This window comes from Sturnira hondurensis, unplaced genomic scaffold (genome assembly GCF_014824575.4).
Source record: "Sturnira hondurensis isolate 20B ecotype Veracruz unplaced genomic scaffold, ASM1482457v3 Scaffold0020392, whole genome shotgun sequence".
Classification (NCBI taxonomy): Eukaryota; Metazoa; Chordata; class Mammalia; order Chiroptera; family Phyllostomidae; genus Sturnira; species Sturnira hondurensis.
The window spans coordinates 383,105-397,273 of record NW_028093023.1 but is presented as its reverse complement, the minus strand read 5'-3'; the positions used below and the strand labels follow the sequence as shown (position 1 = coordinate 397,273).

General features: G+C 39.2%; 1 protein-coding gene across 3 annotated transcripts in view; it reads left to right on the top strand.

Moving 5' to 3' along the window:
• EIF2AK3 (eukaryotic translation initiation factor 2 alpha kinase 3) overlaps window positions 1-14,169 on the top strand; it is a 92,762-nt gene that overhangs the window by 56,799 nt on the left and 21,794 nt on the right. For all 3 annotated transcript variants that reach the window (XR_005064103.1, XM_037029642.1, XM_037029641.1), the window contains exons 12-13: window positions 1,884-2,033; window positions 10,314-11,091. Coding sequence is in view for 2 of the 3 variants with exons in the window: in XM_037029642.1 (XP_036885537.1) it covers window positions 1,884-2,033; window positions 10,314-11,091 (928 nt within the window). In the remaining variant the exon portion in view is untranslated. The remainder of the gene's footprint in view (window positions 1-1,883; window positions 2,034-10,313; window positions 11,092-14,169) is intronic.

The following is a 14,169-nucleotide window of genomic DNA, read 5'->3' as shown; positions in this document are numbered from 1 at the left end:
CCCAAAGTCCCTTAAAACACCCACAAACACACACAGTCCTTCCTTCTCCCCTTTGCCTGGTCTGGGGTACCATAGCTCAGGAACAAAAATAGAAGTCCATGGCTCAGGCAGCCCCCGGTTCTTCCCAGTAATCTGTGCTCTCCTGGCAGGCCTCCCTCGGTTCCCGGCACCATCAGCTGTGTTGCTGGGACCTCCAGTTCTTATTCCAAACCCATGTGGCACCTTCTCTTGGCCTACCAGCAAGAGTCCTTTCACCCCTTTCTTTTCCACAGCATCTTTCCTACATTCCTCAGAACTGCTAAGAGAGAGCTCTGCAATCGCTGCTACATCTTATTTTCCAGCTACCTAAGCTGTGTGACAAAGGGAGACCCAAAGCCACGTGATTCTCACCTGCCAAAGCTGCATGGCGGTTCTCTCTCTGCCCATGGTGATTCTTTGCCAAAGCAGAGTGGTGGTTCTTGTCACGGCTGCTGTGCCTGGGTTTAAATCCCAGTGCTAGTCTTCCTCTTCAGCCCCATTTCCAACTCTTTTCATAATCAGCTATACTTGCCAGCACTCCTGCATTTTCCAGCTTTTCTGGGCTGCCACAGTAAATCTGGGCAGGCACACCCCATGGTGTGGAGACAATCATCTCCAAGTTCTCGGGCTCTGTAACTGGGAGGAGTTGCCTCCCAGTTATATCTTGGGTGGAAGTCACTCCCTTCTCCCTGGCTGAAAGCATGGCCACAGCTATTTAACCTATCAGTGAAACTAGTTAAAGGTTATAGATATGTTAAATGACCATTCTAGAGGTTATCTGTAAAACTGTTGCTATGCAAAACTCAATGTTCCTGCTCCATGTATCCCATCCCCCAGTTCAGACTTGTGGGGGTGAGGACATTCCATATTTTTAATATTTCCTGGACACCCTGAATTCTAGGCCCCGTTACAAATCCTTCTTTTGGGGATCCCCTGACTGCACCCTTGTACAACTGGAGGTGGTGTGCACATAGATGGCTGATGAGGAAGAGGGTCAGAGAAAAGAATGTATCTTAGGAGATTTATTTCTGCAGAAGTTTAGTCTTAAGATACAGAATACTAGCCCAGCAGTAGTGGGGACAGACAAGGAAGGAATGAGTGTAAGGAAATGAAAGGAGGAGCTGGTAGGTTTTGGTAAGTTTGGACCTAGAAGCTGACAGATTCAGAAACATACCAGGAATCCCAGAGTGGGGACGGTAACAAGAAAACACAGCTGGGAAATTGGGAGTAGCTGATGACCTCCTGGAGAAGGAAGCAGATTTAACTTGTACTTACGTTGTTTCAGGTGATAGCAGGATCCCTAGAAATATGAGATTAGATGAATCAGAAAAGTGATCACAGCAGAAGGTCAAATCTAGATGCTTTGTCATTAAACTTCATTGCCTATGATATTCAGTAGTTGAGGCTTGCTTTAAACAAACATGCTAGGACAAACTCTGGATTGTAATATGTACCCTGTTTGGTGGTCATTCTCCATGTTCCTGAGCTGTGATACTGAGCTTTGTTTTCTGAATAATTCACTTTGTACCCATTCATCCTTTTATTCATTAAAGAACATTAAGCAATAATCTTTAAAGGTCTATACTCATCCATTTTTCATAAGCCAAGAAAGCTTTCTTTCAATGAAGCAATATACATGCTCGTAGCACTTAATTCTACAACTAAAACAAACAAAATACTATACATGTATTTTTTTTTTAAGTACAGGACTTAATATTGGCTTTTTAGAATTATACCACTAGGCTAATTCATCTGTTTCTAATTTTAGATCCTAGGGAGAATTTTATTTTATTTCTTACTATTGGATATGATTACTTGTTGAGATCAGTGCATCCTTCAGTTTCTCCTTTTTTTCTCTATTTCAGAGAATTGGCTCGGGAAAAGGTAATGCGAGAAGTTAAAGCCTTAGCCAAGCTTGAACACCCAGGAATTGTTAGGTATTTCAATGCTTGGTTGGAAGCGCCACCAGAGAAGTGGCAAGAAAAAATGGATGAAATTTGGCTGAAAGATGAAAGGTAACATTGTTAGATATAGACTTAAAAAACGATATTTTCTTTCAGGTTAGTTTTTTGCTAATGCAAACAAAATGTTATTTCTTATAATTTCAGAGATGACTTTTTAAAAGAAAAATAACAGCAGATTACTATTCTCTCACCATGTTTTGGAACATTCTCTAGTCACTTGTTAAATGAAAGTTTCTTTAGGATTTAAACATGATTTTTTTTGTCCAGAACATGAATTTTTAATTAAATTTATTGGGGTGACATTAGTTAATGTTATATAACATTATATAACATATAACTTTCAGGTGTATAAGTCCATAATATATAATCTGTGTATTGCACTGTGTGCTCACTACCCAGTCAGGTGTCCATGTGTCACCATATATTTGACAGACACCCTTTATTCTCTTTGTCCTCCCTCCATTCCCCTTCCCTTCTGGTAATCATTCTTCTGTTATCTATTGTCTCTGCGTTTATTTGCTTGTTTTCTTTGTTTATTGCTTTTTGTTTTATCATCCACATGAGTGAAATCATATGGTCCTTTCCATCTGACTTATTTCGCTTAGTGTGATACTTTCAAGATTCTCCATTGTTGTCACAAATAGCAGTATTTCATCTTTTCTTATGGCTGAGTAGTAGTCTGTTATATATATATGTACCACTTCTTTATCCAGTCATCTCTTGAAGGACTCCTAGGTTGTTTTCATGTCATGGCTATCATTTATAATGCTACAATGACATAAGGACACATATATCTTTTTGAATAAATATTTTCAAATTTTTTAAGGTAGCTACCTGGAAGAGGGATTACTGGGTCATATGATAGCTCCAATTCTTAATTTTTTTAAATTACAGTTTATATTCAGTATTCTGGATTAGTTTTATATGTACACCATAGTGGTTAGACAGTCATGTCTATTATTAATTTTTTGAGGAACCTACATACTGTTTTCCATAGCGGCTGTCCCAGTTCACATTCTTATCAGCCACGTATGAAGATTTCTTTTTCTCCACAACCTCTCCTACACTTTCTGTCTTATTGATAATAGCCATCCTAATAGGTGTGAGGTGGTATCTCATTGTGGTTTGATTTGAATTTTTCTCATAGCTAGTGAAGTTGAGCATCTTTTCATATATTTGTTGGGCATTTGTATGTCTTTTGGGGAGAAATGTCTGTTCAGGTCCTTTGCACATTTTTTGAATTGCATTGTTTGTTTGTTTGGGGTTGAGTTGTATGACATCTTTATATATTTTGAATATTAGCCCCTTATCAGAAGTATTGTTTGCAAATATCTTCTATTCAGTTGAATGCCTTTTTGTTTTGTTGATGGTTTCTTTTGCTGTGAGGAAGCTTTTTAGTTTGATGCAGTTCCATTCATTTATTTTTTTTACTTCTTTGCCTTTGGGGTCAAGTTCATAAAATCTTCTCTCATACCAAGATCTGTAAATTTAGTACATATATTTTCTTCTATGTACTTTATTGTTTCAGTTCTTATATTTAGGTTATTAAGTGATTTTGAGTAAATATTTATGTATAGTGTCAAGTAGCAGTCTAGTTTTCTTCTTTTACATTTGGCTTTTTAAATTTTCCAACACCAGTTATTGAAGAGACTTTCTTTTCTCCATTGTATCTTTTTGGTTTCTTTGTTGAAAATTAGTTGCCCATATACATGTCGATTTACTTCTGGGATCTCGATTCTGTTCCATTGGCATGTGTAACTGTTTTCTGCCAATACCATATTGTTTTGATTGTTGTAGCTTTGTGATATAATTTAACATCAGGGAGTATGATAACCCCCCGTTTAGTTCTTTTTCCTCAGGATTGCTTTTACAATTTGGGATTTTTTTATGGTTCCGTACAAAGTTGGTGATGTTTTTGTTCCAATTTTTTTGAAGAATGTTGGGATTTTGTCGGTAATTGCATTAAATCTGTATATTGCCTTAGTTGATAAGGCCTTTTTAACTGTGTCAGTTATTCCAGTCTGTAACATGGAATATCTTCTTATTTCTTTGCCTTCTTCATTTTATTTCCACAGTGCCTTTTACTTTTCAGTATATAGGTCCTTCACATCTTTTGTTAAGTTTATTCCTAGGTATTTTATTTTTGTTGTGATTACAAATGGAAAAGTTTTGTTCATTTCTTTTCCTAACATTTTCAGTGTATAGGAATGCAGCGAATTTTTGTACATTGATTTTGTATTCTGCCACTTTACTGTATTTGTTTATTGTTTCTATAATACTTTTTGGTGGCATTTTTAGGATTTTCTATATACAGAATCATGTCATCTGCATAAGGTGGCAGTTTTACTTCTTCATTTCCAACTTGGATGTCTTTTATTTCTTTCTCTTGCCTGATTGCTGTGACTAGGACTTCCAGAATGATGTTGAATACAGTGGTGAGAGTTGGCATCATTGTCTTGTTCCTAATTTTAGAGGAAAAGCTTTCAGTTTTTCACCATCGAGTATGATTTTAGCTGAGGGTTTTTCATATATGCACTTTATTATGTATATAGGGAAGTATCTCTGTATACCCACTGTATTGAGTGTTTTAATCATAAATGGATGTTATATCTTGTCAAATGCTTTTTCTGTATCTGTTCATATGATTTTTTATCCTATTTTCTGTGGTTTATCACATTGATCAGTTTGCATATGTTTAACCATCCTCACACCCCTGAATGAACTCCATTTGATTATGACATATGATCCTTTTAATGTATTATTGTATTTGATTTGCCAATATTTTGTACAGGGTTTTTGTATCTGTATTCATCAGAGATACTAGTGTGTGATTTTGTGTGTGTTTTGTTCTTGCCAAGTTTTGGTATTAGGGTAATGTTTGGTATTAGGGTAATGAGTTAGGGATTATAGCCTCTCCTTTAATTTTTTGAAAAGTTAGAGAAGGATACTTATTAAATCTTCTTTGAATGTTTGGTTGAATTCACTAGTGAAGCCATCTGGTTCTGGACTTTTACTTTTGGGAGGTTTTTTTAAAAATATATTTTATTGATTATACCATTACAGTTGTTCTATTCCCCCCCTTTTATTCCCCTCCAGCCACACACTCCCTCCCCCACCATTCTCCCCCCCTTAGTTAATAACCACATGTCTCAGGTTCTTTAGATTCTATATTTCCCCCACTATTCTTGCCCTCCCCCCTATCTATTTTCTACCTACTGTCTATGCTATTTTCTGTGCCTTCTCCCCCCTTCTCCTCCTCCCACCCCCCTGTTGCTAACCCTCCATGCGTTCTTCATTTCTATGGTTCCACTCCTGATCTAGCTGTCCTGTAGGTTTGCGTTTGTTTTAGGTGTGGTTTTTAATAACTGTGACTTTGCTGTCCTTTCACTGTTCATATTTTTCATCTTCTTTTTCTTATATAAGTCCCTTTAGCATTTCATATAAAAAGGGCTTGGTGATGATGAACTACTTGAACTTGACCATATCTGTCCTTCCATTCTAAATGAAAGTTTTGCTGGATAAAACAATCTTGGCTGTAGGTCTTTGGATTTCGTGAGTTGGAATACTTCTTTCCAGCCCCTTCTTGCCTGTAAGGTCTCTTTTGAGAAATCCGCTGACAGTCTGATGGGTACTCCTTTGTAGGTGACTGCCCCCTTATCTCTTGCTGCTTCTAGGATTCTCTCCTTCATTTTGGTCTTGGCTAATGTAATTATGATGTGCCTTGGTGTGTTCCTTCTTGGGTCCAACTTCTTTGGGACTCTCTGAGCTTCCTGGATTTCCTGGAAGTCTATTTCCTTTTCCAGACTGGGGAAGTTCTCCTTTATTATTTGTTCAAATAAGTTTTCCACTCGTGGCTGTTTCTTTCCCCCTTCTGGTACCCCTATAATCCGGATGTTGGAACGTTTAAAGATGTCCTGGAGGTTCCTAAGCCTCTCCTCATTTTTTTGAATTCTCATTTCTTCATTCTTTTCTGGTTGGATGTTTCGTTCTTCCTTTTGGTCCATTCCATTGATTTGAGTCCCAGTTTCCTTTCCATCGCTATTGGTTTCCTGGATATCTCCCTTCATTTCAATTAGTTTAGCCTTCATATGTTCCTGTAATTTGTGACTATAATCAACCAGTTCTGTGAGCATCCTGATAAACAGTGTCTTGAATTGTGCTTCTGAGAGGCTGGCAATTACTTGGTTGCTGAGAGTTATTGGCTCTGGGACTTTGAGTTCTTCTTGAGCCATCTTTTGGGTTGTTCATGCTGTTCCATAGCAGGATCGGAGCCCTAGGTGTTCACCAGAGCAGGACAACTCAGTTGCTGGGTTGTGGGGGCGGGGTCAAAGAGGAGCAATGGTGTCCCGTCCGCGGACTCCTGCTGTGGCCCCCACAGGTGCCGCAGCTGCCACCGTCACCGGGCCCACGAGTTTCATCCCACTGCACATGAGTGTGCCACCACTGTCAGCCCTCACCCCCTGGGGCCTGCGTGGTCCGTCTCACTGTGGGAGAATGTGCGACCATGGTCAGTCTGCCCCACACCCCGAATGGGTCTGGTCTACCTGCACGCCTAGGTCTGGGGATCTGTCCTGCCCGACCCTGCTTCGCTGCTGGCTCCGCCCCTCCTACCATCCCCATTGAACGGTTAGATGTAGTCGGACTTCCGTATAATTCAATTTTGTTTTTTTTGGCTGTGTCTTTGTTCTCCAAGCCTTTGTTGTATTCAAACTTGGTTGTGGGAGAAGGCACAGTGTTTCCAACTATGCCTCTATCTTGGTGGAAGTCCTACTTTTGGGAGGTTTTTGATGATTGTTTTAATTTCCTAACTATTGATCAGTCAGTCTATTTAGATTTTCTAGTTCTTCATTCAGCCTAGGAAGTTTAGATATTTCTAAGAACTTGTCCATATTTTTTAGGTTATTGAATTTGGTGGCTTATAATCTTTCATAGTATTCTTGTAATAGTCATTTGTATTTCTGTGGTGTTCATTATAACTTCTCTGTCGTTTCTGATTTTCTTTGAGTTTTTTCTTTTTTCCTTACTGGGTCAAGCCAGAGATTTATTGATTTTATTAATTTTCAAGGAAATAGTTTTTTGTTGCATTTTTTGTAGTGTCTTTTTGTTTTGTGTTTCATTTAATTCTGCTCTAATTTTTATTTCCTTCCTTCTACTTTCAGCTTCATTTGTTTTTCTGTTTCTTTAAGGTGAAATGTTAGGCTGTTTATTTGAGATTTTTCTTGTTTCTTGAGGTAGGCATGTAGTGCTGCCCTCTCTTTACTGCTTTTGCTTCAGTCCCCCAATTTTTGTATTATGTGGTCTTGCTGATTTGTCTCTATTATCTATTAATCTCTCCTTTTGTTTCTTTGACCCAGTTGTTATTAAATAACATGTTAAATCACCACATATTTATGGTTTTTCCAGTTTTTTCTTTTTTGCAGTTGATTTCCAGTTTCAGATTGTCGTGGTTAGAAAATATGCTTGGTATAACGTCAGTCTTCTTAAATTTGTTGAGGCTAGTTTTGAGCCCCAATATATTGTCCTTCCTTGAGGATATTCCATGTGTACTAGAAAAGAATGTATATTCTGTTGTTATGGGATGAAAAGCTCTATAAATATTGATGTTCATTGGTCTCCTGTATCATTTAAGGCTGATTTTTTAAAATTGATTTTCTGTTTGGATGGTCTACGCATTGCCCTTAATGGAGTGTTTAGGTCCCCTACTGTAATTGTATTTTTGTTAGTTTCTCCCTTTAATTCTCTTAGTAGTTGCTTTATATACCTTGGTGCTTCCATTTTAAGTGCAGATACATTAGTAAGTGTTATGTCTTCTTGATGTATTTGTCCTCTTCATCATTATAAATGATTGTCATTGTTGCTTGTTACCTTTTTTATCTTCAAGTCTATTTTGTCTGATGTAAGTATGGCTACACTTGCTTTTCTCTGGATACCATTTGCTTGGAATATCATCTTGTGCCCTTTGGCTGTATATTTGTCTTTGCAGCTGAGATGTATCTCCTAAGAGCAGCACATAGTTTTTTGTTGTTGTTTTTTAATTCATTCCTCCTCTGTGCCTTTTAATTGGTGTGTTCAATCCACTTACATCTAGAGTAGTTATTGATGTATGACAGTTTCCTTATCGGCATTTTATCTTTTGTTTCCTGGTAGTTCTGTGTCTTGGTTTATTTTACCTTTGTGTTTCTGTCTGTTATTTCAGTTTGTTGGTATTGTATGATTTTGTCCTCTGCTTCCTCTCCCCCGCCTTTTTTTATGTATGTGTCTCAGTTTTATGTTTTTATTAAGTTCTTAGCTCCATAATTTCTTTGTGGTTCTTTTTTTATAGTTTTGGTGTCTTTGGTAAAATACTCCTTTTGTTTATTGGTTTTGTTTTTGAGCTCTTTGAGTTGCTTTTCCAAGTTTTCTTGTATTTCATTGAGTTTTTCAGAACTGCATTCTTGAATTCTCTGATTTAAATCACAGTCTTTCATGTCTTTAAGTTTATTTTCTAGAGACTTTTTTTTCTGAACTCCCTTGTTACCTTGGCTATTTATTGTGCTTGATAGATTATTTTCCTGTCTGGGCATTTGTGGGAATTTATTTATTTATTTCTTTCTTTGTTTATTTATTTAGTAAGTATTTGACTCCACTGTTTAGCTGGTTGATAAGTAGAAGTCTTTCTTTTTTTTTCAGTAGATGATGCTGAAGCACAAGTTTTTATTTTTTCTTACCTGCACTGCTGTGTCTTCCAGGATGTCTGTGGGGTATTCCATATTAGCCATGGAAAATGCCCCATACCCCATAACAGGTGGGCATTGCCCTTCAGACCCAGTTGCTTGATTCTCTGGGCACTACCATGGTGATGGGATGTGGTAGTTCTCTATGGTTCTGTTGACCTATGTGTTCCTACTGCCACCTTCCTGTAGCTGGAAGCTGCAGGTGGAGCTGATTGAGTCAACACAGCTGCTACCAAGGTCCCCTGGATTTGTGGGAGAGGGTGGGTGGGGGCTAACAGGTTTGGGTATCTTTAGCTTTTTTCTTTTTATTGGGTTTAGCTTCATTGAGTACAGACTACTTAGGCTGGAAAGTTTTTCCTGACCATTTGTGATCTGCCTAGTAAGGATTTTACTTCCAGGCAGGTCAGGAAGATGGGGTGGGTATGTTCCTGCATCTGTGGAATCCTTTGTGAGTTTTGGAATGCTGCCACCCTTTGCACCGCTTCTCTGCCCCTAATCCTGGGCTCAGCCTCAGCGTGTACCCTGATTATTGTCTTTGCCTTTTCAGTTTGCCCAGTAGGAGTTCTCCCCCTGCCCTTCCCTGGAATTTCATCAGCCAGGGCTGTGGCAAGTCCCTGATTGGGTCTGACTCCTCTCTCCGTTCTTCTCTAGCCTGTTTCCCCTGTTCACCCAGTAAGCACACCACCTTCAGATATCTCAATGCATGGAGATCTCAGATGTGTTTCTGTGTTGGGCAGAGAATTGATCATTTGAGTTACAGCTGTCCATCATATTGTAACTTCAAGGAAAGAAACCAGAGATCCTTTTATACTGTGATATGGCTGACATCATTGATCCAGATAATGAATTCTTAAAATTTTTAGTGGATAGGGTTCTATGCATTGTAATTCACTGTGGGGTTTTCAGTGGCTTTCTTGGTAAGAGATATTATATGCTTTTGTCTACATATTTTTAAATGTTTATTCAGCTCTTGTAGTTAACAATTTACAACTTCTTTTTGAAGTAGTTTTCAACTATTTGAGGTAAAAAATATATGAACTTATAAAACCTGAAGATAATTCCTATATCAAATATTCCGTGTTGTAGAAAGGAGGGCCTTTTAAAAATTACTAAATGATAACAAAGAGGAAGCAAGTTGCAAATAAACTATTTACTAATCAGCTGGAGTAGAATTCCTATGTTAAAGTACAAACACAGCCCTTGTTACAGTGACATGTGTTAGACTCAACTGATAGGCAGACCATGGAAGGGTCAAGTGAAATGGCATCTTGTCTCCAGGCCCAGTGAGCTTCTGCCCTAATTTGTACAGGGCTTCAGAGTCATGGCCACGAGTGGTCCTATCTTAGTTTTCCTTCAGTGCTTTGTGTTTCACATAAAGGCCTTGGCTGCCCTTGTGTGACAATCTCAGATAATGGTTCCAAATATAAATTAATGTTTTAAATTAGAAGAAATGGATGGAATGTGGTCTTCTTTGACTCATATGTTATTATTTTAATCTGTCCGTCATTTGTGTTTTGGTAACTGGCTTTATGTTGAAGCTTTAAAATAAAGGGTGTAGTTCACATAATTTAATCAACACATATTTACTCTCATCCTTTTGTATTTCTCCCACTTTTAGCACAGATTGGCCGCTCAGCTCTCCTAGTCCAATAGATGCACCATCAGTTAAAATATGCAGAATGGATCCTTTCTCTATAAAGGAACATATTGAAATCATAGCTCCTTCACCACAAAGAAGCAGGTCTTTTTCAGTAGGGATTTCCTGTGGTCACACAAGTTCATCTGAGAGCTGCTTCTCTCCACTGGAATTTTCAGGACCAGACCATGGAGACATCAGTGAGTCAGCAGGTGCATTGTACAACCTCCAGGACAGTTGCCTAACAGACTGTGATGTGGAAGATGGTACTATGGATGGCAGTGATGAGGGGCACTCCTTTGAACTTTGTCCTTCAGAAGCTTCTCCTTATGTAGGATCAAGGGAGAGAACCTCCTCTTCAATAGTATTTGAAGATTCAGGCTGTGATAATGCATCCAGTAAAGAAGAGCCCAAAACCAACCAACTGCACATTGGCAACAATTATGCTAACAAACTAACTGCTACCAAGCATTCCTGTAGCAAATCTTCAGAACCTACTTTGTCTGTTTCTCTTCCAAGACCAAACACTTTAAGTCTAGATCTCACTAAAAACACTGCAGACCAACTCCAGCCCAGTTCACCGAAAGTGTATCTTTACATTCAGATGCAGCTGTGCAGAAAAGAAAACCTCAAGGACTGGATGAACAGCCGGTGCAGCATTTCAGAAAGGGAGAGGGGCGCCTGCCTGAACATCTTCCTGCAGATCGCAGAGGCGGTGGAGTTCCTGCACAGCAAGGGGCTCATGCACAGGGACCTCAAGGTGGGTACTTATGGAACATCACCCACAGGGCTCAAACTGACAGTCTGTGCAATACTTGCAGTATTTGCCAAGTTTTAATAAAAGTACTTGTAAGAATGGAGGAGAGAGAAGGCATCAGGAGCAGAGATCTGGGAAAGTAGCTTGAAGGGGCCTCCTGCAAAAGTAAGAAATCTCATGATTTAAAAATCTCAGGCAAATTGTGAATTCTTCTCTATAATGTGCTTATGTGCATTTCACAGTAAAAAGTATTCCCAGTCTCCTGAAGAAAAAAGTTTTAGTAAAATCCAAACATTCTATTTTCTTATAGCTTTGAGTGACTCTGGCACAGATTCCCATTGGGTCCTGAACTAGCACATTGAAAGGGACCCAGGGGACAGTTTTCTTTGTTAGCCAGCTCTGAATTAGTGCAAGTTCCATTCTTTTTGCCCCTATTCTTGAACTGTTTAGGTTTTGGGGAAGGAGGTGAGAAGCTGGGTGATAAAAGGTGACTAATGGTTAGCCAAGTGATTGATTGTAACTCTAAAATCTTTGATTCTATTTTCAATATATAAAATATTGAATATTGTAGCAATGCAATATGCTACATTACATAAGATTCTTACTAAAACATTCAGTATTCAGTATGTTTCTAAAATAAGTATATAAACTTTTACTTAACTAATTTTTACCATATTCCATATACTTATAGTGATCATCATAGTATACATAGATGTGTGGTAAATACATAAATATTTTTCTGTTGAATGTTACATAAATTCTTGATAGACTTGGACTCATTATTTTTATTTTTTTAATATATATTATTGATTATACCAGTACAGTTGTTCTATTCCCCCCCTTCATTCCCCCCCACCCTGCACACCCCTCCCCCACCATTCTCCCCCCCTTAGTTTATAACCAGGTGTCTCAAGTTCTTTAGATTCTATATTTCCCCTACTATTCTTGCCCTCCCCCCTATCTATTTTCTACCTACTGTCTATGCTGTTTTCTGTGCCTTCTCTCCCCTTCCCTCCTCCCACTCCCCTGTTGCTAACCGTCTATGTATTCTTCATTTCTATGATTCTGCTGATCTAGCTGTCCTCTTGGTTTGCTTTTGTTTTAGGTGTGGTTCTTAATAACTGTGAGTTTGCTGTCCTTTCACTGTTCATATTTTTCATCTTCTTTTTCTTATATAAGTCCCTTTAGCATTTCATATAATAAGGGCTTGGTGATGATGAACTCCTTGAACTTGACGTTATCTGAGAAGCACTTTATCTGTCCTTCCATTCTAAATGAAAGCTTTGCTGGATAAAGCAATCTTGGCTGTAGGTCTTTGGATTTCGTGAGTTGGAATACTTCTTTCCAGCCCCTTCTTGCCTGTAAGGTCTCTTTTGAGAAATCTGCTGACAGCCTGATGGGTACTCCTTTGTAGGTGACTGCCCCCTTATCTCTTGCTGCTTCTAGGATTCTCTCCTTCATTTTAATCTTGGCTAATGTAATTATGATGTGCCTTGGTGTGTTCCTTCTTGGGTCCAACTTCTTTGGGACTCTCTGAGCTTCCTGGAGTTAGTTCCTGGAAGTCTATTTCCTTTGCCAGACTGGGGAAGTTCTCCTTTATTATTTGTTCAAATAAGTTTTCCACTCGTGGCTGTTTCTTTCCCCCTTCTGGTACCCCTATAATCCGGATGTTGGAACGTTTAAAGATGTCCTGGAGGTTCCTAAGCCTCTCCTCATTTTTTTGAATTCTCATTTCTTCATTCTTTTCTGGTTGGATGTTTCGTTCTTCCTTTTGGTCCATTCCATTGATTTGAGTCCCAGTTTCCTTTCCATCGCTATTGGTTTCCTGGATATCTCCCTTCATTTCAATTAGTTTAGCCTTCATATGTTCCTGTAATTTGTGACTATAATCAACCAGTTCTGTGAGCATCCTGATGACCAGTGTTTTGAACTGTGCATCTGAGAGGCTGGCAATTTCTTGGTCGCTTAGAGTTATTGGCTCTGGGGCTTTGAGTTCTTCTTGATCCATCTTTTGGACTGTTTGTGCCTGTTACGTATGAGGATCGGAGCCCTAGGTGTTCACCAGAGCAGGGCAACTCAGTTGCTGGGTTGTGACGTTGTATGTGGGGGCGGGGTCAAAGAGGAGCAATGGTATCCCGTCTGCTGCCTCCTGACGCTGTGGCTGCAGCTGCCACCGTCACTGGGGCCCGCGCGATACGTCCCACTGCACGCGAGTGTGCCACCGCTGTCAGCCCTCCACCACTGGGTTCGCCCCCTGGGGCCTGCGTGGTCCGTCTCACTGTGCGAGAATGTGCGACTGCTGTCAGTCTGCCCCACACCCCGACTGGGTCCGGGCTTCCTGTGTGCCTGGGTTGGGGGATCTGTCCTGCCAGACCCTGCTCCGCTGCTGGCTCCGCCCCTCTTACCAGTCCTGGTTGAACTGGTTGAACTGGTTCGTTGTTGTCGGACTTCTGTATAATTCAGTTTTCTCGTTTTTGGCTGTGTCTTTGTTCTCCAAACCTTTGTTGTATTCAAACTTGGTTGTGGGAGAAGGCACAGTATTTCCACCTATGCCTCCATCTTGGCGGAAGTTCAGACTCATTTTAAATATTTTCAGTTTTGTTTTACAGAACCACAAATTTGTTTCAGGCACCAAATTAGCTATTTGGATGAGTAATTTTCTTCTTAAAGTCAGCAGTGAGTTTTTTAAATTCATGAATATTTTTTAAGAGTTTGGAGTAACAGGGACACTAATTAGAAATACTTCCTATCTTCCAAAGTAATTGTTGTTAACGTATATCTAATCACTTCAGTGATTTTATATGGGTCAAAAATGATTGCCAGGAATTACTGTGCACTGAATGAACAGTTCAGATATTGAATTTGGTAGGAAGGGAGAAGACAACTTCCAATAGGCCAGATATCCCTAACTTGAGAGTGTTGACTGTTGGAATGTGGTGCATATTTGTCATTTGATTGGAACCAGTTACCTGATACATACTTTTTTCTTATATTTAACATATAGTGTACACCCAAAATGCCAAGTTGAAAGGCATGTCATTATGTTCTTACTAATTTTGAATATTCTGATATTGCAGTGTT